General features: G+C 29.6%; 2 protein-coding genes across 2 annotated transcripts in view; one reads left to right on the plus strand and one right to left on the minus strand.

Moving 5' to 3' along the window:
- On the minus strand, positions 1-27153 carry LOC142323284 (uncharacterized). Its single transcript, XM_075362736.1, has 4 exons — positions 26214-27153; positions 19827-20178; positions 9264-9485; positions 1-4711 (listed from the first exon to the last, which is right to left on the minus strand). Exons 1-4 carry the CDS (start codon positions 26953-26955, stop codon positions 4438-4440), a joined length of 1590 nt encoding a protein of 529 aa, XP_075218851.1. The 5' UTR covers positions 26956-27153; the 3' UTR covers positions 1-4437.
- LOC142323289 (uncharacterized) overlaps positions 24441-27999 on the plus strand; it is a 28969-nt gene continuing 25410 nt past the window's right edge. Inside the window, exon 1 of the mRNA XM_075362758.1 lies at positions 24441-24460. The gene's annotated coding sequence lies outside the window, so the exon portion shown is untranslated. The remainder of the gene's footprint in view (positions 24461-27999) is intronic.

Here is a 27999-nt window from a genome sequence, read left to right on the forward strand (position 1 = left end):
TCAGAAAGTGAAAAAATAGATCATTTATTATTACACACATTAGTAGAATGTTAACAATCGTCACATGCAGAGAAAATAAAATACAAGGTGACTTAAATAAACATTCAATATGCATTTAAGTAAAGATCAATGCTCACAATAATTAATAAGTTTAATATAATAAGTTTGGAATATATAATACAAATATTGTAAGTAACTTTCTATAATGAACACTGAGAAAATTTTTCTACTGTATAGGGACAGTTACATATTAAAAATATATTTTAACCTTGATCTTAACTCTTTCAACTGGTAAATCTCTTACAACTTTAGATAGCTTAACTACCATATACTGAATACATTAATTTTTACACCAATCTGTTTATTTAATTACTTGAAAAATAACAATCTTGAGTATGGTCTTAAACTGAAAGTGTGACTGAAACAATTCTGTCAATCAAGTAAGAAATACAGCTGTTAAGGATTTGTTCAGAACAAATAATGTAGAAACAGAATTTTTTTCATATATAAAAGATCTTAGAATATATAAACAAAGAGACGTATAAACGTTTTTAACCGATCAAACAGGGGCCTACAATAAGCGCTCTGTGGTAAACTGCAGAGACAAATTTGGCAGGTCTTTTCTGCTGTCTGAACAGCTGAATTGCACATGAGTTTTTGACCCCGCTGCAGTAGACCACAGCTCAAAACATTATGAGTACAGGCATACTAGATGCTGATGAAGACGTCTTGTGTTGTCACCTCACATTCTTTGTATGCAATGTAAATTCTTGGCAACTTTATTTGTTACTTGATTGTCACAATCCTTTCAGCCAAGTATTGGATCTAAGACCATACCCAAGAATTCTATCAGCTTAATAAACAGCAGTTTACCAGAAAAGCTTGCAGCCAAATTCTGACTCTTCTTATGTATAAACACAATTTATTTATTGGCTGCTCACCATTGTCGAACAACTTCAGCAGCAGTATAAACAAAATCAGCCAATTGAACATTAAAAAGAAGACATTAATTTTGAACCATCTGGTTCAAACCAAGGTCATCTGCATACAAAAACCTGCACATCTGGATTTGAGAGATTGTTTAAAAGATTATTAGTATAGTTATTAAGGAACAAATGGTCTCAAAGAGATCCTTATGGAACTACAACTAAAATAGTTTTTCCGTTTGAATTGACCTTGTAACTATATAAACTGTAACCTATTTTTAAGATAGCATCTCATAAATTTAAGGGCAAACACTATCAAAGCCAAAGTACGGCAATTCACACAAAAGTAAATCACCTACGACACTTCAAAATCTTAAGACATACCAAAGGATTTAAAACATATCAATTTTCCTTCAATATTTTTAACTGTCTAATGATGTATACCAGTACTATGATGTATACGAGACCCAAACTGTCTATCATAAAAATTCTATATCTTCAAAATAGTTGGATAACTGAATGTAAATTAAAAATTCAAAAACCCTGACAATACTGGCACAACTGTGATGAACCTACAATTATTGTAAGAATCCTTATCATTTTTAGATAGGTACTTCCTTGAATTGATGGATCTATAATGATACAAATTATGCTTATGAGTTGAACATCCAGTTGATAAAGGTAGGTAGAATTGTATTGGTTGTCAGGTGATAAATGTTGTATACAGAATGAAACAAGTGCCAGATAAATGGCTAAAAGCCATTATTATTATTATCATCATCACTATTCAGAAAAAAGGAGACAAAAAATTGTTGAAGCTCTAAAGAAGTTATACTGACACTAATAAACTGAAATTCTTTGAAAGGAATATCAGAATATGTTTGGGATATTTGATAAAAGAGTAAAAGAAAAGACATTGTCCTAGAAGAGAAGGTTGGTTTATTTTGTTATGTGGCAGGTGATTAAGAAGAGCTGAAGTTCTGAAAGACAGACTGTAGCTTTAACAAATGTCACAAAAGCTTATAATAACTGCTTTCCCAGAAGAAAAGCACAGAACATCACCTTTATTCTTTTTCTTTTTTTTAACCTCCAGGACCACCATTAGGTATTACATGAGAGGGTGAGATGAAACAGCAATTTTGCAGCATGTGAAAATGCCATGCCTGACTGGGATTTTGAACCCAGAACCTCCGGATGAAAGGCCAAGATGCTTCTACTCACACCACAGAGGCTGACAACACAACATCACTAAGGATGAAAGGGGTGTCTAGGAATTAAGGAGGCAATAAAAACAATGTATAAAAGTTCTGAAAGCATAGAAAGAACCTCAGTTGATGAGACTCAGCTTTGTGGTGGAAATTACAGAAAACAAGGTTGTGTACTCTAATTTTTATTATTTATCAATGTTGTGGATAAGATCTAGCTAGAAGTGAAAAATAAAATAGAAAGCCAAGAAGCAAGAGAATGGTTATTTGCTAATTACATTGTTACTCTGTTAGAAAAAATAAAATAGTGAATGTAAATAACTACAGAAAAAGTATAAAATGAGTAGTTATAAGTGACAGGAAATAACTGAAATGGAAGAGATAGTCTGCAAACAGGCGTACTGAAGATTATTAAAAGTTTTAGGTATTCAGGCTACCCACCGGGTTGGTCTAGTGGTGAACTTGTCTTCGCAAATCAACTGACTTTGAAGTTGAGAGTGCTAAGGTTCAAATCCTAGTAAAAGCAGTTACTTTTATACAGATCTGAGGATCTGAATACTAGATCGTGGATACCAATGTTCTTTGGTGGTTGGATTTCGATTAACCACACATCTCAGGAATGGTCGACCTGAGACTCTACTAGACTACACTTCATTTACATTCATACACATCATTCTCTGAAGTAATACCTTATGTTGGTTCCGGAGGCTAAGCAGAAAAAAGAAGAGAGAAGAAGAGGTATACGGACTATGAAATAAATGAAAATGAAAAGATCAATTACGAAATTAATAGTGTAGTACAGATGGTAGTAATATTTCACCAACGCATTATAAGTTTAAGTATGGGATAAGGAAGTATGAATGAAATTTAACAGAAAATTTTCCATGAATTATTATGATCCTATTCTAATTAATGGTTCATAATCTGGGCAACTACAATATGAGAAGAGAACAACTGAGTAGTTTTAAAGAAGCATAGTAGGAATGATAAGATGAGATCGAGTAAGAAATGATGTAATAAGACAAGATCTAGGAATAAGCAGGAGAGAATCAAACAGAACAGGACAGACTAAGATGTTTTGGGCTGTCCTGTAAGATATATAAAAATATTAAGGCTACTTTATAAAACAATATTAAGGGAAAGAGTTGTTACTGAAATTTTAACTTCAATATAACTGAACCTACAGGAAGACCATAATAAAAGAGATGTTGGCTTATATAAAGAAACACCTAAAAAGAGGACAATAGTGAAGAAAGTTTTTGAGGAGTGGTGGAGAGACACATTTAAGTGGAGATCTAACATCTGTAGCCTAACCAATAACAATTAGCTAAAGGGAAAGGATGATGATGTAAAACTTAAGGATGCATGATACTTGCAATATCAGCATGAAAGAAGACAGTAGTGAAAGCTAAATATTTTTAGTAAATGCTTATCAAAATGTATCAATCTTAGCTTCTTGCTTTCTGTATATAAACACCAAGTTCACCATCATTCACTCAATGAACAAGTGGACACAAGAAAAAAAGCAAAGGGTGAAAACATTAAATTTTATGTACTGACATCTTTAAATATTTTTAACTTTATTAAGATAATTAACAATTAAAAATGAGATTTTGTTAATAAGAGAAGTTACTAAATAAATTTAAACATTAATTATATATAGTTTTGACATTTAAAGGGTTTATGATAATCACTAATAGTTATGATATGACTACGTTCAAACTTCTTTTTCTATGTTAATATGACTATTGACAATTGAAATGCTTGCACACAAACATACAACATTACCAAAGTTTTAGATAGATTAATCAGCACTTGAAACAATAAAAAATAAGATAATTTTCTATAAAATAAAAGAAAAAATGTTTGACCTGAAATTTTCAGCATCAGGATTAATAAATAAAAGCATATAATTTCTTATAATATATTTTATTCAAAGTGAAAAAATTTACTTTAAGGGGAAAGAATAAAATTTTGTGCTATTGCTTTCAGGACCATCCTGAAACAACCAGATTAAAAAATTGAATATGCAAAATACAGAAGATAATATTGAAAGTTATAACATAAAAAATCAGTATAACAGTTGTGTAACATTTAATATTCTTCAAAAACATATTTATAATAACAGAGGACAAAAATAAACAAAAATTAATGTAAGAAATAAAATACATAAAAAATAATATTTAGGTATGGATAAAAATAATAAAAATTTATCATTAATTATAATGTATTAAAAACTTAAATAAATACAATATACTGACAACTTATTAATCATTATATAAAATCAATCAGAATTATTATATAAATTATTTCATTGTATGATATACTTCAAAACAGGGTAAACAAAAACCTGGCTGTCCATCACAATCTTGACAATAACTTATAAGTCTAGGTACTTTTTTGGCTGCTTCTTTACTTGTCATTGTTTTGCGCAGCATCTTATAACAGCCTGTGCATGATTTTCTCTTTTTACGACCTGATCCTATTGGCCTGATAAAAGTATGTCCAACACGCTTATTGTTATGAATCTTTATAGCAGTTGCAGTCACTCCTTTCCATATTGGATTGGTCAATTTTTTCCTAAAATCAATTTATCTTTCATAAGAATTAGTACTAACATTAATTTAATCTCAAACCAATTACAAACTCAAACCAAATTTGGGTATTTTTTTATGATGAGAACGAGATGACTTGTGCAGTAAAATAGCTAAGCCATACTCGGATTCAAAAACACAGAACCTGATCTGTGCAAGTAAAAAAGAAATGTTTAAAAGTACAAATTTTCTATAAAATATGATTGATAGCTGTTCATTTAAAACTACCATTTTTTTCTGTTGAATTGAATACAACACGTATTAATTTTAATTAACTTTTCAGCACATAAAGTCATATCTTGAACACACAATTTAATGAACTTCAAATGGCTACATTCCCAGTGAAAATTAATGAATCTTTATTTTTAAAATGTATGAAAGAATTGCTTTCTCAAATAGATGACACATAGGTAATCTGATCCTGCCAATGATTTTCACTAGGCTTTTATTACGCTGTTCAAGATTTTAGAATAAATTAAACTAAACTTACCTGTCTCCTTTTCCAAAACTTTCTCAAAATACGAAAGTCATAATACAAAAAATGTATAAAAACAAATAAAAAATTATGTCTGTAGAATCTAATAAATAGTTAGTGATGTCTGTTTAAATCTAATAAATAGTATTTAGTTTAACTGATAAAAAAAAAAAATCTCTGATGACTTAGTTGCATAAAATGTTTGTTGCCATAACTGTTAGGGACCATAACAGCTGCAAGTGATCAAACTGAATCACAAATCAAAACTCCAAAATGACATAGCTTTTCTCAAGAATAACAAGCACACATAACATGCTTACTAAAGAAAATGAGGAGTGATGTGGTTTCTTGTTATCTTCATAAATGGAAGAACTAATGTTCTATAACAGCATACTAGGCCCTCTGAAATGTAGGTGATATATTCAACCCTTCTTGAAGGGATGCTGTTACTTGTAACAGTATCATTCTTTCCACAACAGGGACTGGCAGAATAGTAAACATCACTATTTTTAAAAAAAGTAATTTTGATTACGGCTCTTGCACTTCAGATGCTTTATATTTGTTACAGATATAACAAGATTACAATAGATAGGGTAAAGCAATAAATTAATGCATCCTTTCTGTTGTAAAATATCATGTTAAACACTACCTAAACACAGTAGAGGAAAACTGGATAAGACAATTTCTTTTTAACAACCAATATGTGATGGAATAAGCAGGGAAAAGAACAATTTTAATAGGATTCTGATGAATCCTATGACTTTACATGGCAGGAAAAAGATATGGATTTTTGAACTCTGGATGGTACATCATGTGATGCAGCTAGTTTTACAACAATACGTCATGCAGAGAATTTTGTACATCAATGTCCTACCATTGTACAACAGGATTATGTACTATTACTATCTAAGAAGTTCATTCTTATTGAATATCTTCGGCTAGGTAATTATATTTACAAAAACAAATAAAAAGAAAAATCAATGTCTTTTTTTTAGCCTCTGGAACCACCGTTAGGTATTACTTCAGAGGATGAGATGAAATGACAATTTTGTAGCATGTGAAAAGCCATGCCTGACCAGGATTCAAATCCTAGACCTCCAGATGAAAGGCCAAGACACTACTACTCATGCCATGGAGGCCAGCAAATCAATTATCGAAACTGAGATTATTGTTACAGAGGTACAGAAAATAAACAATACGGGCGGCAGTTGCGCAGTTTAAAGTTGCATGAAATTAAAAAAAAAAATAGAACATGGATTATATGAAAATCTAACATTTATTTCAGAAAGTGATGAATTATTCTACTCAGAGAAAATGTTAAATTTGACTAACTTATTAGACGCATTAATTAAGTGCATTTAATTTTATTTTCAGTATCAATGCAATGTTCATTTATTTGTAAAAGATGCATGATATTGCTGCCACTTTATGGTACAATAGTTAAATTTAAACAAAAATAAGCAAACTTTTTAAGGTAAATTGTGTCAGAAAACTAGATTGAAAAATATGTACATAGAAAAAAAAAAAATTTACTAGGTGTTGCTGATTGAGTGAAAGAGGGTTATAAACAGCAAAGTGAAACACTACATATGTGATAGTGTGCACACAGGACAATACAAAAGCCTGTCAATGGCAATCGTGTAAAAACAAATATAAACATAATAAGATGTAATATTCAGCTTTAAACTTCATTCCATTTCTGGGTATATCTCTTTCTAGATGGTAGTAGCATGTCGGAAATTAGTAATGGAAAGAAATTAGAAAATAAACTTATTTTTGGAATCAATGAACCTAATAAATAGCTTACTTATTATTTAAAAATTACTCTCATCAGAAGACCCATACTATATACGGATAAGCCCTAATTACAAATCACTGAAAACAGATAAATTAAATGTATGATAATATTGTTTATTGAGAAAAATATAGCAATTACAAAAAAAAATTATAAATTCCTTCTGAGGCAATCTGAAGAAAAATCCTCCAATGCAATGTAAAAGATAACTTGAACGGCTATTAAAATAAGTATCATAATCCTTATATGGCTTGTATGGCTTGCAGGCTGTCAGTTTGATAGCACTACATGAGTTATACATTGAAAAGCAACACAGATTTTTAATCTTACTGGATATTTCTGCTAGTCATCTGTATATGTATATGAGAGTATTGTATTTAGCTTTAATCCAGTTACAGTAACAACCAACACATATGCGTACACCAGGTTGCTGCTAGTGTTTAAAGAGAGGAATATCAAACTAATTATTTTCCTTCAGATTATTTTCTTTCAAATGATAACATGTTAAACGATGTGACAATAATATTAAACTAGGCACTTTATTATTAAAGAACACTCGCTGATTACTTTTTCTGTATTGAAAATTAATAACATAAAGAGGCCTAATTTTTTTAAGTGTGCTCTAGATGGTTTGATTTTTATTATTAGAGAAATGTAAACATTTTTAGTGTAATATAAACCAATCTTCCTATCTGAAGTAAAATATTAAAAATTTCTTTAATGAAATAAAATTCTCTCCAACTAAAAAAAAAAAAAAAAAAAAACCTTCACAAATGTTTGTTGCTGTGAGTACAGGTACGAAAAAATATGATTGATTAAGTGGTTTAATTCATAAAATTAATCAAAATACAATTTTGCATTTAAACTCAAAATTCTTCTCACACCTATAAAAAAAACCTGTCAAATACTGTGTTGTTATGAGGCATGGTTCAAAAGTAAGGGCTAAAGAGCTATAAATAGCAATTGGCAACAATGACTGGTTTATGCATGCGCAGTAGCTTTAAGTGTTCCTAGGTTTATGTAAGCACCACATTGCCATCAGTTCGTTTAGTTGAGTTCTTGTAACTCACAAAGACGAGTTACAAGACAGCAGATTAAAATGAGTGTGGTAATAAAAAATTGCCAGTTGTGAAGTTTCATCAGTGATTAAACTTCTAAATACAGACATAATGGTGCTGAAATTAACTGTCAATTGTGTGAAATGTATGGGCCAAATGTGTGAAGAAAAAATTAAGCAATGCTGTTGTGAATTTAAGAAAGGCCGTTCAAATGTTCACAACAAACAGGCTTAAAGTTCGCATGATATCATCAAACGTGTGAATCCAGAAGTGAGGGAAAATAGTCGCTTTGTGATTAGTAATCTTTCTCTAGAATTTCCAGAAGTTTCAAAGACAACATTGTTGAGAATCATGACTGACACTCTAACCTATTGTAATCTGTGTGCACAATGAGTCGAAAATATAGGCAAGTGCTCACAAAGATCACAGAATGACATCTGCATGTGCTTTTCTCGACCGCTTTAACCACGAGGGAGACAAATCATATTTACATATTGTCACTGGTGATGAAATGTGGATTTTCAACAACAATGCTAAGACAAAATAACAATCAATGTAAAGGCATCATTCCAGTTCACCTAAACTGAAAAATTCAAACAAGACCAGTCTCGAAGGAAAATCATGGCAACTGTATTCTGAGACCAAAAGGATGAGTTTTTGATTGAATTCATGGAACCTGATCTGATTTCCATCTCATCAAAAAAGTCTACCGTGAAACACTTTCTAAATTTACATCATGCCATTTAAAACCGATGACGAGAAATGCTGAGATCAGAAATTTCTCTTCTTCACGATAACACATGTCCACACACAACTGAAACAATTCAAAAATTCATATGAGAGATTTTTTATAATCCCTATTATGTTTTGATCTCACGCCTAGTGACTACCATCTCTTCCTACAACTCAAAAACCACCTTATGTCTCAACAATTCAAGAAAACTGAAGAGCTGAAAATCTTGGTGGAAAAGTGGCTAAAATCCCACACAGCAGAATTTTATGGAGTAGGTTTGTAGATGAATGTTTCATAATATCAGGAGTGTTTGGAACAAATGGTGATTATATAGAAAAATAAAAATGTAAGTATTTGAAACCATTAATAAAGTTTTCATTTTTTCAATTGTTTTCATTGTTATCCACCAGCCCTTACTTTTGAACTGCGCCTCGTATATTCTTCTGTAACCAATGAATAAAAGTATTATTATACTACCTTGATGATTCTACATCCAATTTATGAGTAGATGAAACACCAGCATTTTTTCTTGAATGATCTTTAAGAGGTAGCAAAAGTACTTTCTTCTTCATTCTTTTTAAATCAGGTGGATGATCATGGTCATGACTATATGGAGTTGGAATAATGGGAGCATTTTCATAAAAATCCATTGTTGCCCTAGCTTTACATCCTCTATGTCGCTCAATGCATCTTAATAACCTAAAAAAATACATAAAACAATGATGACATCTTTGACAAAAAATTTATTTCTGATTAATAGCAGATTTAATAAGAGATTGCATAGTTCTAAATTATAGAGAAAGAAACATTAATCTTCTTTCTTAACAGCTATGCTAACTCCTTTCTCTAATACTTATACTCATTTCTTACCAGTTCTCTATAGTAGTAAATTTATTCTCACTGATGTAAAAGGCTATTATAATCTATATCATGGAAGCCTTTTTTTAAAGAAAATTATGCAAAAACCATTTCAGCTGTTAAACTCTTAATGCAAGTAAAATCATTAGTAATTATATTTTATTAATTACTATCTCCTATAAAAAAAAAAAAACATAATAAATTTTATGTTTTCAGTTTTACTGAAGAATGATTTTATGGCAATTATTTTATCAATTCAGTTCTCATTTATACTTACAAAAAAAACTTACTAAATTACAGCACTCTTTTGATAAAATTCATCAACATTTATTAGTAACTAATATTAATCTGACACCACAAAAGCCTCATAATTTTAGGTAGCTCTAGTAGGAAAGTTCTTCATTCCTTTTCAATTGGACCAGCAAGTATTTTTTCATTCATGCATTAGAAGAAAATACTAAATGTCTAAAAATATAACTTTTCAGGATGAGTATGTGTTACAAAACACATTCTGTAAAAATTTTGTGCCTAATTTATTTCAAACTTCATTTTCCTACTTCCATGTTAAAAAAATTATTGCTCGTTACTTAAATTTCCAAGTTTCATTCTGAAAGTTGATTTACAGTTTTATCATTTATTTAAAGCTGTCTCCTATTCAATTTACACAGAAAATAAAGGTCCCTAGAAGTCCATCTGGAAAAATACACAAATGCCTAAGCCAAAACCTGAGTATGTAGTATTACATATACTGTTTCCATTTACGGAAGAATGAATAGGAACAGTGGGAAACATGTATTTGGTAGTACAAGTCATGTACTTTTACCTGGTGCAGTTTTGATGGATTTATATAACACTGAAATTTAATGATCTGGAAAATATGATTATGATCCAAAAACCACTTAGTAGAAATTTTGCATACAATCTAAAGTTAGATGGCTATTTGATAGTTAAAACAATCATCTGTCAAACTACAGAAATATATATTATATAACAGATAAAACAAAGAAATAATGGACAATATTAATAGATAAATTAATAGTACTTAAACATTATAAATACATTATTATACTAGGGGACTGCACACCATGGCTGCTTCACCTCAAGATCAATGAATTATTGCAATTTTTTTGTCTTCAGCATTTTTCTTACCACATTATAATATAAGGAGAATCAATGTCTGCTCATATCTTGACTCAGAGTTGACGAAAAATTTTGGGTTGGGCCTTATTAGATAAGACTTGATTCTCAAGAGTTTTAATCCATTGTAGATCAATAAGGTCTTGAGTTATTGCAATTTTTATGTTTTCAGCACATTTCCCACTATTCTATAAGTAGGATATTTACAGGTGGGATTTCAAACAAAATACACAGAAATAACTGTTATTGTTCTAGGCAACCCAATAGAAAGCACAAATTTAGTTTAAAAATATCTAAACCATTTAAACCTCCAATCTGCACTGCACATCATGATTTTGCAGGCCTCGTTTACTAAAAGTTTTTAATAAATTTTAACTTCAAATAGGCTATTGGATATTGGCAATCTACCATTGTTCCACAATGAAGGTTCTGCTTCTCTGCTGATACAGTAAGTTTCCCAATTATCAAATTCCTGTTTATTACATACATTTTTTTAAAAACATAATTTCTAATAAACTAATATTTGACCAGTTTCTATATAATGCTGCATTATAGCTGATTTTTCTGGTTGTCTACATTTATAATGCACCAAATGATACTTTATTCTAGTCTAATCTTTCTGTTAATCTGTACTATGTTTTTAAACTGCAATTATCTTTATCAATCATTTTGTAAATACAGTGTAACCCCACTATAATGCAGTTATCGGGGGACTTATGTAACACCTATGTTATTTCGAGAAGTAAATTTTAGTCACAAAGGGGATCAATTAAAATAATAGACAAAAAATCAAGCAATAATGGTTTAATAGAAAAAGCCAATACAGCATAATGTGTACTTATACAGAAACAAGTTACAATATTTTTTAAACCAATATTTTTTCTTTGAATGGAAATTATTTAAAAAAATAAAAAGTTATTGTTTTTTGTTTCATGGTTGCATGTTTCTTCTTTATAATATATGACTTTATACTTTGTAAATGCAATAAATGACTATCATCAATATCACTTTGTTGTTCAATCCATCTTATTATACTATTTATATTTTCCAGAATGTCTTTTACTGAGGGTGTAGACCTCTCCATAACAGTGACCTCTGCAACACCTTCACCTTCTTCCTCCGACAAATTATCATTAGGTTGTAGAATGGCGTTTACAATTTCTTCATTGGTCCTGTAATAGGCAACTGGTGTTTTATTGTTTTCTTGAACTCCTCATTGAGATCACTTACAGATAATTCCAGTGCGTGTTTGTGAGTAAAAATATGAACATTTCCTTTATTTACACATTTATAGTGGATTTTACACAGATATTGAATACAATGGTAGGGTGACTAGCATTTCTTCATCCTAATTTATTATTTTTTCAGACATTCAGATAATTTTTTCAGGATAAGTTATTCGCATTATATCCATATCCATGGTATATCGAATCATGTTATAGCACAGCTGTAATGTACCTGCTTTATTGATGGATTAAATTTTATTTTAAGCATTTCTGAGGGCAGAGGCCAATTTTCTAGATTTAACCACAGAAATGTGAAAGTTGTGATTTTTACAAATACTTTTTACCTTACTGCTATACAGAGTTAATGTGAAATTGTTATCCATGATTTCTTCATTCCTTCTCCTCAGTTGTGAAGAAAGATTGTTTTGCTATTATTGTTAACTTTTTGTCAATTTTTTTCCATATGTTGTTAAGATCTTACTAGCAAAACCACTGAATCCAGCTGTATATTAATAAAACTGATTTCATTATGATCCAGTTACACCAATATTATACTGCCTTTCAAAACTATATGAATCAAGTAATTAAATGTGGCTCACTTCTGGAATAAATCTTTCAACTTTTTATTTATGAAAAGAGCTATTAAAATTATCAAACAAATTAAAGTAACCAATATGTTTTTCAATTAAACATAATGACAATCTAATAAATAATTTAGATTATTACATTTTACAAAATGGTGCCATTTTTAAACCTTTTATATGAGTGCACCACAGCAATCCCATAAAGGAAATATGAAGATTTTGAAGGACTAGTTTTGATTGCCCAAACTACTGACCTTAATTACAAGGTAGTATATTTAAATTATATGCTTAAAATGAATATGATTTTAGAAATAGAAGGATGGCAAATAATTAATACATTTAATATATAAATATCTAATTTCTATTTTAACACAAAAATAGAAATTCACTTCATTTCACATCAAAGAAGATTACTAGCAAAGAAATAATTGTTGGATGGAAGTTAGAAAAAATCTAAACACCAAAAATTAAGTTTTCAGAAGCCAAAAGGCTGAATATTTAACTTTTTCTTCATAAAAGGAGTTAATGGGAAATTTTTCATCAACATTTTCTATATCAGTAGGGCTTCACACTGCTATAAAAATATTTTTTTTTTTTTGTCTTCAGTCATTTGACTGGTTTGATGCAGCTCTCTAAGTTTCCCTATCTAGTGCTAGCCATTTCATTTCAGTATACCCTCTACATCCTACATCCCTAACAATTTGTTTTACATATTCCAAACGTGGCCTGCCTACACAATTTTTTCCTTCTACCTGTCCTTCCAATATTAAAGCGACTATTCCAGGATGCCTTAGTATGTGGCCTATAAGTCTGTCTCTTCTTTTAACTATATTTTTCCAAATGCTTCTTTCTTCATCTATTTGTCGCAATACCTCTTCATTTGTCACTTTATCCACCCATCTGATTTTTAACATTCTCCTATAACACCACATTTCAAAAGCTTCTAATTTTTTCTTCTCAGATACTCCGATTGTCCAAGTTTCACTTCCATATAAAGCGAGTTCCACTTCCAAACATATACTTTCAAAAATCTTTTCCTGACATTTAAATAAATTTTTGATGTAAACAAATTATATTTCTTACTGAAGGCTCGTTTCGCTTGTGCTATTTGGCATTTTATATCGCTCCTGCTTCCTCCATCTTTAGTAATTCTACGTCCCAAATAACAAAATTCTTCTACCTCCATAATCTTTTCTCCTCCTATTTTCACATTCAGTGGTCCATCTTTGTTATTTCTACTACATTTCATTACTTTTGTTTTGTTCTTGTTTATTTTCATGCGATAGTTCTTGCGTAGGACTTCATCTATGCCGTTCATTGTTTCTTCTAAATCCTTTTTATTCTCGGCTAGAATTACTATATCATCAGCAAATCGTAGCATCTTTATCTTTTCACCTTGTACTGTTACTCCGAATCTAAATTGTTCTTTAACATCATTAACTGCTAAATGATTAAAAAGTAACGGAGATAGGGAACATCCTTGTCGGACTCCCTTTCTTATTACGGCTTCTTTCTTATGTTCTTCAATTATTACTGTTGCTGTTTGGTTCCTGTACATGTTAGCAATTGTTCTTCTATCTCTGTATTTGAACTCTAACTTTTTTAAAATTCTGAACATTTTATTCCAGTCTACATTATCGAATGCCTTTTCTAGGTCTATTAACGCCAAGTATGTTGGTTTGTTTTTCTTTAATCTTCCTTCTACTATTAATCTGAGGCCTAAAATTGCTTCCCTTGTCCCTATACTTTTCCTGAAATCAAATTGGTCTTCTCCTAACACTTCTTCCAATCTTCTCTCAATTCTTCTGTTTAGAATTCTAGTTAAGATTTTTGATGCATGACTAGTTAAACTAATTGTTCTGTATTCTTCACATTTATCTGCCCCTGCTTTCTTTGGTATCATGACTACATAACACTTTTTTGAAGTCTGACGGAAATTCCCCTTTTTCATAAATATTACACACCAGTTTGTATAATCTATCAATCGCTTCCTCACCTGCACTGCGCAGTAATTCTACAGGTATTCCGTCTATTCCAGGAGCTTTCTGCCATTTAAATCTTTTAATGCTCTCTTAAATTCAGATCTCAGTATTGTTTCTCCCATTTCATCCTCCTCAACTTCCTCTTCTTCCTCTATAACACCATTTTCTAATTCATTTCCTCCGTATAACTCTTCAATATATTCCACCCATCTATCGACTTTACCTTTCGTATTATATATTGGTGTAACATCTTTGTTTAACACATTATTAGATTTTAATTTACGTACTCCAAAATTTTCCTTAACATTCCTGTATGCCCCGTCTATTTTACCAATGTTCATTTCTCTTTCCACTTCTGAACACTTTTCTTTAATCCACTCTTCTTTCGCCAGTTTGCACTTCCTGTTTATATCATTTCTTAATTGCCGATAGTTCCTTTTACTTTCTTCCATCACTAGCATTCTTATATTTTCTACGTTCATCCATCAGCTGCAATATATCGTCTGAAACCCAAGGTTTTCTACTAGTTCTCTTTATTCCGGCTAAGTTTGCTTCTGCTGATTTAAGAATTTCCTTTTTAACACTCTCCTATTCTTCTTCTACATTTTCTACCTTATCTTTTTTACTCAGACCTCTTGCGATGTACTCCTCAAAAATCTTCTTTACCTCCTCTTCCTCAAGCTTCTCTAAATTCCACCGATTCATCTGACACCTTTTCTTCAGGTTTTTAAACCCCAATCTACATTTCATTATCACCAAATTATGGTCGCTATCAATGTCTGCTCCAGGGTAAGTTTTGCAGTCAACGAGTTGATTTCTAAATCTTTGCTTAACCATGATATATTCTATCTGATACCTTGCAGTATCGCCTGGCTTTTTCCAAGTGTATATTCTTCTATTATGATTTTTAAATTGGGTGTTGGCAATTACTAAATTATACTTTGTGCAAAACTCTATAAGTCGGTCCCCTCTTTCATTCCTTTTGCCCAGCCCGTATTCACCCACTATATTTCCTTCCTTGCCTTTTCCAATGCTTGCATTCCAATCTCCAACTATTATTAAATTTTCATCTCCTTATACGTGTTTAATTGCTTCATCAATCTCTTCGTATACACACTCTACCTTATCATCATCATGGGCGCTTGTAGGTATATAGACGTTAACAATCGTTGTCGGTTTAGGTTTTGATTTTATCCTTATTACAACGATTCTATCACTATACGTTTTAAAATACTCTACTCTCTTCCCTATCTTCTTGTTCATTATGAACCCTAAAAATATTAAATTTAAAAAATTTAAATCAATTTTACAAGTTATCCATTGTATTTAAAATGTAAAAATCCTCATTCTTTGATAGCCTAGATGAGATCACTCGTTAATATTTTTTGAAAAAAATTTGCCAAAAATTCACCCCCTTAATAGAAAATTACAACTTTATTTATTTAGAGTTATAAAGAGTTAGAGTTTAGAGTTTTAGAGTTATTTAGAGCTGTATCTTTGTATTGTTTAAAAATTTTTAAATAGTTTTTTTTTTAATTTATTATCCCCATTTACAATTTTTTTTTCTTAAAATACTTTGGATCTGGAATTATTCCATTCCTGGAACAATACCAAAGCTCAACCATCAGAAGTTTAAATAACATCAAATGGGGAAACTATTACAATCTTAAAAAGCAGAATGGAATCTCTGTTACTTGAAATAAATGTAACAGCTCATACTATTGGAAAACTTGAATTAAACATGGTCGAAGAGAAAATAAATAACTTTTAAGAAATGATATAATCTGGGAAAATCCTTAGCTGAATTAAAACAACTGTTGACACAAATAGGTATCAAGCACAGAACACAACTAAATGACATATCAACAAAAGTTATTTTTTATTCACTTGCTGTAGGTTTGGTTTTTGTATATGATAGGAAAACAAGAACACAAAACAATAGTCCCAACATTTAAAATTCATTATACCCTTCACAAATATGATTATTTTGTATTTATTTAACTATATGTATGTACATAAAATTATAAATAAATATTTTTTACATAAAGATATGAAAAAAAGAATTCATGAGTTTGGTTATTGTTTTTCAATAAAAAGTAGTTATTTTATGGTAAAGATACAAATAGAGTTTAAAATAACTGAACTGAAATAACATTTTCTAGCCATGCCAGTAAGTTTCATTTTTCAAAATTGAAATATGTAATTTGACCAGCATAAGTTAAGCAACTCATGGTTGCCTTTTTTTAAATTCTACATGAGTTCATTAGATTAATTACATGATTGCACTCTTTGAATACAAAAGATAGATTAAATGATTATATTAAACTGAACTGAAAATAAATAAACAATGTAAAACTTAACACAAATAAATAAGTTGAATGTAAATAAAATACACATATCACAAATTATGCAAAAAAGATGATAGTAAAACTGATTATGAAATGCTATTATATATGGTAACATCTATCTTTGCTTCTTCAGTAATTACACTGTATTTGATCCCACAAATTTCAGTCTTTTATAAGTCACTTATGGTCACTACTTCTTTTTTTAAACTTAAATTTTTGAATTCTTCTGAAAAAATTTCATATATATAAACTGAACTGTGATACATTAACCTGAATCTATACATATTTTTTTAACATTTCTTGTTTTGCAAAAAGAAATTTGGACATTTTTGAACATCGGACAAATCAGATTTTGTCATTTCAATGACTGAATGGTTGATTTACTTTTACTACAGAAATAAGACTGTGCATATCTGAAAGTAAATAAGATAATACTACTACGTCTCTTCAATACAAAAAAAAAAAAAATCTCTGTTGTAAGACAGAATCTGTGCCTAATAAAAATATATAACTTTTTTAACAAACCAATGGAAACAAGAAATGTATATAAGAAAACCATCATATAATTCTTATTTTTACTATCACAGTTAAGTAGCTCTAGATAAACATCTTATCCTTTCAAGTTAGATTAAATTTATTTTGCAAACAGGACAATTTTTATTGGCTGGTTTACTTGTGATGCCCTCATCACATTGATGACACACTGTTTGACATGGTTGTTGTCAAACAAATTTATATAAAAATTATAATCATCTGTCAAAGTAACACATACTAGTATATGCAAGTGTTTGTAAAAATAAAAATAGTAATTCAATAGAAACGCAACTTTTATCACCAAACATATCTCAGTTTGTAATTTTTCATTTGAATGTTAGCTATTTTAGCTTTTAAATAATGTTAATCCAGATTTTGCAATATGTAAATTACTATATTTTCGCTGTTTTTCCTCTTGCATTGATGGTACTTTTTATATCATTTTGCAGACAATCATAACTTCTGTATACATCCAACATATGCTTCTGAATATATAAATTTAAGAAATCTGATACAAATACCTTACTATAATACTTATGTACTTGATTAGCTCAGATTGTTTTATAAAGGAAGCAATAAATTTTTAGTTCTGGACTTTAATATTTTTCACTTCATTTGGCACGTGTATAGTGCCTCATGTCTCAAAGAATAAGCATGATGTGGTTCTTTGCACATGATCTGATCTATGTCATTAAACAATGTATTATTTTGGATGTATGTATGTTTGTCTTGAAGTACTACTCACCTGAGTTGTTTTCAATTTCTAGACAAATATAAATAAATGTTTATTGCTTACAGAAATACATTCATGAACATGCATTTGTAAACCCTTTCATAGTTTCCTTTTCCCAGCAGTTCACACACAGTTTAATGTACACTGACATCTGCTCTCCTCATATAAATCTTTCCTTTGGCATCTTATGTTAGTTATAGATAATGATCTCATTAGAAATCTGTCCTGGGTTTCTGCACCTTTAATGTAAAGTAACACATAGCTTTAACTGATGACACCCTCTTATTCTGTTACATTCAAATTTACATTTAAAAATCTGCAACAAAAACAAACAACAAAAATATAGAAGTATACAAAAAATAAAGTTAAAAAACATAAAGAAAATGTTAACAACCCAATATAGTTAAAATAACCCATCACTTAGTATAATTGCAACTTTTTTAGTATTACAATTATGCACTGGTACAGTTTTAAAAGATACTAAAAATGTTACAAATTTAAGGTACAAATTAAAAGAGTTTTTTATTTATTCTGTAAATGAAGTGTAAACATATTTTCTTAATTGAACATTATTAGAAATACAGGAATAAAACAGATTTTTTATTAATAACCAATAGAGTCTGATAACAAAAAAAAATGTTATCTAGTAAAATAAAAGTAATAAAAGCAAACTAATCTTTTAACACACTGGATATAGTTTTTACTTTAAAAGTATATTTGAAAGTTTAAATATATCATAAAGTTATTATGGTTGTTGAACTAATTAATTAAATGTAATTGAATAAAAAATAATTTTGACTTTTACAAACATGTCGTTTATAAAGCAAGTATTATGATATGTTACACTCTTTACACAGACACATGAATTTAAACATAACTTAGCATAAATAAATGAAATATACTTAAATAATGAAAATATAATAACTTACCTTTAAAATGTTGGAGCTGTTTTAGCTGGAATTTCAATACTTTTGCATGTAACATAACTTTTTGCACTGCTATTTAAAAGTTTGCTTTTCATGTTTTTAAAACTTTTGGTGTTGTGAGCAATATTTTCATTCGTTTAAGTTGATTCCTCAACAATAACAACAAAACAGTGCACTGAAACGATAGACTAGAGAGGATATAAACAAAGAACAGACATATAATAGTGAGTGGCAGTCAGTCCCTTTTAATGGCATTACCACCCATTATTTTCTAGAATGAAAATTTCCTACAGCTATATCTCAATATACAGGGTCTACGAGTTGACACATAATATAGTATTTCAAGACATCCCTTACGGTAAACAGAACCTATCTACTACAAAAACTAACATTTTTTGACATTTAGACCAATCATTACTTACTTTTACTTAGATTACTCCATTACTTTCTACTTTTCAATTCATAAAACGTACAAAATAAAGATATGAAAATTAATGCAATAATGAGTTTAGGAAATAAGCTGTTTCTTTAATTTTAGTTTAACGAGAAAAAGGATTTACAATTTTGTAACTATTATCAGCCCAAACAAACAAGTTTACAAGTGTAATGAGTAAAATAAATTCTTATATTTGTCAAATACTATATACCGATTATGATTTATCTTTTTGATCGTTCATACTTCAACAATAGATCAGAATGTTTTATCACTCACCGTTTAGTTTTTAGAGACCTATTATCGCCATGATAGTAGTAGCCGCAGTTATCATGATATATCACTGAATTAGGCCTGCTTCCAGGTAATGCTTCAGATGGTTTAAGTGCTAACCGATGTTTGGAACTACACTGTTTTCTGTGAACTGCAGATTTTACACCAGAAGAATTATTATGCTGTTGCATTAAAAATTTGTGCTTTTTACTCTTTTGATTCAAATTTGAACATACTTCTTCTCGTTTACCTAACTGCTCAATGTTCTCTAGACATTGTTCACTGTTAAAGTAAAGTGGATCTACATCTAGTGAAGATGTATTCTGCAATGCAGCTTCCTTCAGAGTTTCAGTCTCATCTAGAATTTGTCAGAATCATCAAGGTAATTTTACAACCAATAAAAACAAATTAGTCCTATTCTAATTAAATTGCAACTAGACATTATTTTATTTCATAAAAATGACATAATAACTATGAATATTGTATAAATTACATTCAGGGACCTCTTTAGCATCTTTCTAATACTTTGTTTAAATATTAAATACAATTAATACTTTTTTTAAATACTAGTAAATAAAGCTAAGTCTTTCATTTTTAACACACAAAATGAAATATCACTTATACCAAAACCTACTCCATACGATATCAATGTAATGGAAAAATTTGATATTACAAAACAAAGTGACCAAACATGGCTCACATTTCTCAACTGGCTTACGGCCAAATCCTTAGATATCAGACCTTTATGGTTACAAATTAATTTCCTTTAACACATCCTCTATTTACTTCAGACAACTTTTTAATGTTCACAACTTACCAGTTGAATAGGTGATCACAGATCATTGTCCAATATAATAACAATAATCATTGCATAATCAAAATACACTGATTATACAATAGCAGTTTTATATTGCTTCAGGGCTAAGGTATAGATTCAATTAAAAGCACAGTTACCTTAATTTGTATGGAAATCTTATTGGTACACTTTGGTCAATGAGGATCAATTACAAAAATATATACTAGTATGGTTTTCTATTATTTGTAATTTACATTCAATTAAAATGTTTATAAAACTTTATATTTCTTGATCAGCTCTTAACAAATAAATAAGTTTTGCTAATTGTATATAGTAGAACTATGTTGCATGACCATTTCATTGGTTCTTTTTTCTAAGAGTAACATAATGTAAACAATCATGTGAATGTAACATATAAATGTTACACATTTTATATATATAACATTATATGTTGGACATATATAACGTTTCTTTAAGTTGAAACATTATGAAACTCGCAATTCATAAAGAAACCTTTTTGGCCTTTGTAAATTTGAATTTCAAAGGCTTTTAAACTGTTGCTGCTGGGGATTAAGGTGTCTTCAGATAGTTGAACTGTGAATAATTAATTATACTTTCTCATTTTATTTTCAGAATCAGCATACAGGAAGTGAAACTGGGATGAGTAGCAAATTTATGTATTTTATAGTTGTACTGTATTGTCGTGAGGGAATTTTTAATTTTGATGGTTACTTTTCTATGTTCTGATAGTACAGTAACAATTAGTTTCACTACTATTTAACAATATTGTGTTCATGGTTATAGTCTGATAAATCTAGGAGTTTTTTTTTCAAGTGGTAATTTATAGTGTTGAAGGTGGTGTATTAATGTTGTGTGGGATGGTTTGGTAGGTTATCTAGTACTAAATCAATGATGATGGTTGCATACTTTAAATGATGTATTGTAAACAATGCGTTGATGATAGGGCTATAATCAGCATTCTATGTCGGCTGTTTTTTAACATTCTTGAAGTGATCAAATTCCAAGGATCAGATTTGTATGCTATTTATACTAAACAGTTTCTTAACAAGCCACAGGCAGTAGTTTTCCTAAACTGGCTAAGCAAATAAAAATCAATTTAGAAGCAGTTCTTGGCTAGTCTGTAGTTTCATTTAAAACCATTCACACATGGGTTGCAGAGTTTAAGGGAATTAAATACGCTGAGAAGATAAACACATGAGCAAGTGAGTGAGTGAGTGTTTAAATGAGGTTACTACAAAAGAAATGATCATAAAAATTGGTAAAATCATTAAGCAGACCATAGATTAAAAATCAGAGAAACAGCTGAGATGTAAGTAACATAAAAATGTTGAAAATAATTTTTGTAAGAAATATGTGTGTCTAAAAATCATTGTTTAATAAATGTTTTTTTAAACTTTTCCTACCACTTTCTATCAGTGTAGAATTTTTAAAATTATTTTTCTGTAAACAAGGTGATGAATAGTTTTTAAACTTCATTACAATATATGCATATTGTACTAATATAATGTATATTGCTGTAATATACATAGTTTTAATTTAAAAGTAATATTTTATAAAAAGCTGAAAATATTATAACTTAAAATTATGTAAACAAACTCTTTCTGCAGAGGGTATTTGAGGAGCGATGCGCCTTGGTAAAACCGAGTAGCGTCGCTGGCAACCCCTCTACCAAGTATGACAATTTGACGGAGAGGTGGCAACACCACCTCTAATCTTTAAATTAGGTTGTTTGACACCTTCCATACCTTCAAATTCATTTTATTAAATAAATAAGAATAATTTTGAATATATGAATTATGTTTAAGAATCCTTAATAAAAATGTATCTTATGCGCAAAACAGTTTTTTTGCACGTTTTTTTTATTGGAGTGAATCAAAGTATCACAGTAACTAAAACTATTCAGATTTCAGACTTGCAAGTGGCCCAACTGATCATCAGCTGATCAGCAGATCAAAGAAAAATTTTAATCAACTATTAATATAACCTAAAACAAGAAAATCTAGGTGTTAACAGCTGTATTTATTGAACTATACTAATAGCTGTATTTCCATAGCATTTATGTAAATAAAACATCCATACAACATATAGTATTCAACCATGTTTCTGCAGGTCGAGTATGTTTTACCTTGAACTAATGATGCTCCCCAAAATTCGGTGATTTATTTGCAATTCACTTTCAAATACAACACTATAATAAAAATGAAATCAAAACACATTCTGTCAAGTATTTTTCATAACTTACTAATAGTATAATATTTTCGCTACATAGTAAACTGAACTTTCATTCGACAATTTATGTACTTCATAAGGTTTATTTTAATATAAGATAATTTTTATTAATTGTACATGAAACTCTATGGAAAATTCAATCTTCAACTCTACGCAAAAAATGAGATAAAATCACATCCTGTTAATTAAATAAATAAGAATGATTTTGAATGTATGATTTATGTTTAAGAAGCCTGAATAAGATTGTAATCTTATGCACAAAACAGTTTTTTGCATAATGATTTATTTAATATTTATATGGAATACTGTTCACACATATAACCACGCCTTTTCAAAACAAAAATTTGTTTCCCAATTTATTTTCAAAATAAGTGATCTTTCTTTTTTACAAAAAAAGATTATTTATGAGCAAGTATGACTTATGGTCTGCATTACTTTGTAGATAAAATTTTCATTTGATAATTTGCCTACTACATAAAATTTCTTTTTCATTTCAATAAAAGACATTTTTATTAATACTACATGGAACTCTATGGACAATTCCATTTTCAACTCTATGCAAAAAATGAAGTCAAAACACATTCTGTCAAGCTTAAACTTTCATTCTATCACTTTCCTACTACATGAAGTTTCCATGACTGCATTTCTACTATAGAGCCATAATCTTCTTGAAGTTAAAACAAGTTCTGAAGCAGTGTTAGTGGGAGAACTCATCCAATTAAGTATGAAATTCAAATTACTCGAATGAAAAGATAAAAATGAAAATTAGTAATTCATTAAAAACTCTTAGCACAGTTGGTTAAAACATTTTTTTACATGCTTCAATCTCTTTGTGTAAAAAAATTGTTTCATCTGTGGGTATTTGTTAGTAACATAATTACTGTGCTTGACGTTATAACAAAGGATTAGAAGTGATGAAAAAATACAGACAACTTTTTTTTATATTTAATTTATTAAAAAAAAAATTAAAAGTAAATTTTTGCTCACAGATGACAAATCCCAAATCAACTATTCATCTACACATTTATTTGTGTAGCATATCACATATATAGTGCAGTCAATTGGGGGGGGGGGGGGGAGATGTCGATTTTTGATGAAAATTTTGAACGGATTGAGACCATTTCAAATATAGTCGGCCTTTAAGTACTTACCACACGCTTCGTTTTTGTAGATGAAAGAATTGATAAATTTAAATAATAATCATTGTAATATGTTGTAACTCATGAATATGAGTGCACTCTATAATTATAATTCTGTCCGTGGAAATACAGACAGAATACTATTTATAAACACTATTTGTTGTGTTTATGTAATATCCGGTCCAATTAATACACGATGATTGTTTCCAATAAATATTACTATTATATACGTCCATAAATAAACTATTATATTATATGTTGATAAATTTTGCTTCAAAAACGTACATTAAATTTAAGGTAATTTTTAGGATTCAAAAAAAAAGTCCCGATCCGTCCAAAATTCGCGGAGGTAGAGCGATTTTTTTGCACTTTGCTGATCTGAAGTTACGAATTCAGCTTCATTCGCGAGCGACTGACTGCCGCAGACCGCTTCCTCCTCAATGACAAACGCATGAGTAAGCTCTATTTTTCGTTCATTTTTTCGAAGAAATTGAAAAGTTTTACATTAATTTTTGGTCTAAAACTTTTAACCATTTGAAAGTACAAGTCTTGAAGAATAGATTGCACTTGCACACGAAAAAACTCTTAAAAGCCAAAATAATTAGTTGCCAGAAGTCTTTTTATAAGCAAATTACAATATCTCAGCAACGAATAAATCAATTTTCAAGAGCTAACTTTTAAACAATAAAAATAGTAAAAAAGTTATTTTTGCAATAAATATTGACTTTGCAAAAAACGACCATTTTTAACGGGTTTTCGGGGGTAACTAATTAAAGAAATTCAACGTTAAATTATAGGTACTATAAATGCCTACTACTATTATTCAGAACCTTTTCGCCTAGGAAGTTTACCTTGGCCTACAAAATTGAAAAACCTATTTTCACCATCTTTGAACGGCTGCCATTTTGTCCAGTTAGCGAAAAATGTTTCCAGTCGCAAATAAACAAGTAATACTTACCCTAATCTACAACCCCATGTATTTCCCTAAACTCTATTAATTTTTTGGCAAAAAATCCCTATTTACTAGGCTAATATTCAGACTTTTTTTGTTTACAGATAAGAAAGCTATATCATTTCACAACTTATTCATTTGGCAATTCTTTGCCAATGTAATGTCTTGTTTTCTGAATAAACTTATTCATTTCATTCCTGAATAATAGTTCTGTGAAGTAGTGGTTAAAAAGTTTTTTCTTTCTTAAAACTATACTAATGTGGTAGACACAGTGTTTGATTTTCCTGGTTATTCACATAAAAAATCATTAATTATTGTACATTTTATCAAACTTTAAAATAATGTTGTATGAAGGGATAGTAAAGAAAGTCATGTCTGATAAGAAGTATGTCAGACTGGGAGTGAAGAGAATGAGGCAGGCAAGTGGTGGTTTACTAAAAATTCTATTATTTCACCTTAATATATTATCTAATGATAGAGCAGACAATCGCTAATCAATCTAATAATTTCTAAAAAAAAAACATTTTTGAGGTTTCAAAATGATTCTGAATAATAAAAAAGCTATAGCAAACTTGAAAAAGGTGAATAATTTGCTAAAGCAAGTAAATTTGTACTTGAAAATGAAACTGAATTAAACTGAACAGTTTGCATGTTTTAAAAGTACTAACACCAAAGATGAAAATTTGGAAGAAAGAATTAAAGTGATTTATTGGCATATTACCTATAATAATAATAATAATAATATTACTATGGAATATTACAGACTGAATTTTTTTTTTAAATATGTATGTTTAGTAATTTCTATTTCATCTAATTAATATTTTAGTAATTTCTATCTTCATCAGTTAAAGACTGTGGTTTAGACAATAAGTTATTTATAAACTACTAACATGTGGTTTGCTACTAATATGTACTGTATTACCAAACAATAACTAATAAAAAATTTGAACAAAAATAGTCTTAGAACTGTAACCACACATCTGAAGAATGGTTGGCCTGAGATAGTACAAGACTAGATGGTCATACATATCATCCTTATTTCATTGGGTCAAGAAGAGTTGCTTATTGTTCACCAGTTGAACAGATTGCAACAAATACTTTAGGGGGGCAAATACAACAAGTGCTAATTAAGAAGCAAAAGGATGCTTAAATCAAGTTATTATTAAAAGTTTTGTACACAGTGTAAGTACTGCTACAGAAAAAATTAAAACTAAAAAATCTCAATTAAAACTACAATAAATAAAATGTTACTTTACCCCCATCAATTCCACAACATGTTCTGTGTTTTGAAGACATCAGCCTTTTACGTTTAATCCTAGAAGCCACAGAATTTGATTTATTCATCAAATTCATATCAGTTTCATCTCTCCTGAAATTAAGCTCGGTAAGATCTTTACTAAACACATCATGATCTATAAAATCAGGATCACATAAAATCAATTCAGTAGGCTCTCCTGCTTCATTTTTAAATTCCTCTTCAAAGTTTTCCACTTTTATATCAACAGAATGGAATTCATTTTCCGATTCAATTACATCAGTTAAAGCTTTATCACCCAAAGTTTTCACGGACTCTTGATCACATTCCAAAATATCCACATACATACCACGATTGTTCAAGATGTTTCTCAGTTCAATATTCTCTTCATGTAACTTGTCTACTCTATTTACAAGATCAATCTGATTTCTTGTCACTTCAGAGATCTGAGTAGTGAGTACTTTAACAGATTCAAAACAATCGCAGCACATATTTACACAGTTACCCTTAGAGACGGGAGAATTAGCATCATTAGAGGTTAAGTTGGTTTGGGATGTACATCTTTCACAAAACCAACAAACCAAGTTTCCTAATTCCCGTATTTTTTTATAATTTTCTAAACTTACATTAACACAACCAATATGGTACCACTTTCTACATGTTCCATAACACATAAGCACATTCTCGGATTCAGATAAGCGTTTATTACAAACAAGACACACTCCGTAAACATAGCCAACCATTTTCAACTACTACCCCGTAGTCAAAAGAACCGTAATCAAGAACACAAAATTATTAAATACAAGTACTACAAAGAACTTTCTTTAACTATGTAATATCTGTATATAAAAAAGACGTCTTTACTAGACGGTTACTTAACCTAATAACCAAACATTAATTCACTTAACGTACACTAAGTTTAAACACATCAGCCGATGAATCTCCTGCTACTCGTTCACTTGATACCCATTAATTTATGTTTTTATTTGCAAGAATAAAAAAAAATGATATCTTCCAAAAATTATTTCTCAAAATTTGTAAGTTATATATATATATATATATATATATATATATATATATATATATTAGTTTAGTTAATCAGCATCGGTGGAGAACAGTTAGATGCTAGTGTGACATAATGCACTTTTTTCCCTATTTTTAAACAGACAGAAGGAGAAGGTCTCATTTAGAAAAAATTATAAACTTAGGATAAAAAATAAGATATATTTTCAGATTATAAACAATCTTAGCTGAAACTCTTCAGTAGTCCCTATGCCATTTCACAGCTTGCAGTTTTATTCTCCTTGGTTGCTAGATGTAGGTTTCTTGCAAACAAGAGTTTTTCACACGTACGTGCATAGGTACCGTTTTTAGTTCGTTATTCGTAAAATACATTATTTAAAAAAACAACTAAAAATCCGCCGCAACGAGTAGAATGAGATACTTTTTAAATTTTTATTTAAATATCTTATTTTTAATATTGTCGTCTTTAAATGCACAAATTGTACAATATGAAAAAAATCTTATATATTGGGCGTTGTTAAAGTCATTTTTATTTATTACTTTTTTACGTTTTATATTTGTTTTCGTAGTCTAGATTTACTATATCAATTATTATCAAGTTCATTTAAAACCTCCTGGCCTTAATGTGTTTCTTTCGTCCCCTAACGTGTGGCAATATTAATAACTACTGCTAGGTCACGGTTAGACCTGGGAAGTAGATAGTCAAAGACTAACATATTGACTTCAGTCACTTCTACTTAGTGACGAAAGAAGTGTTTCATACA

This window comes from Lycorma delicatula, chromosome 1, assembly GCF_047948215.1.
Source record: "Lycorma delicatula isolate Av1 chromosome 1, ASM4794821v1, whole genome shotgun sequence".
In the NCBI taxonomy this organism is placed as follows: domain Eukaryota; kingdom Metazoa; phylum Arthropoda; class Insecta; order Hemiptera; family Fulgoridae; genus Lycorma; species Lycorma delicatula.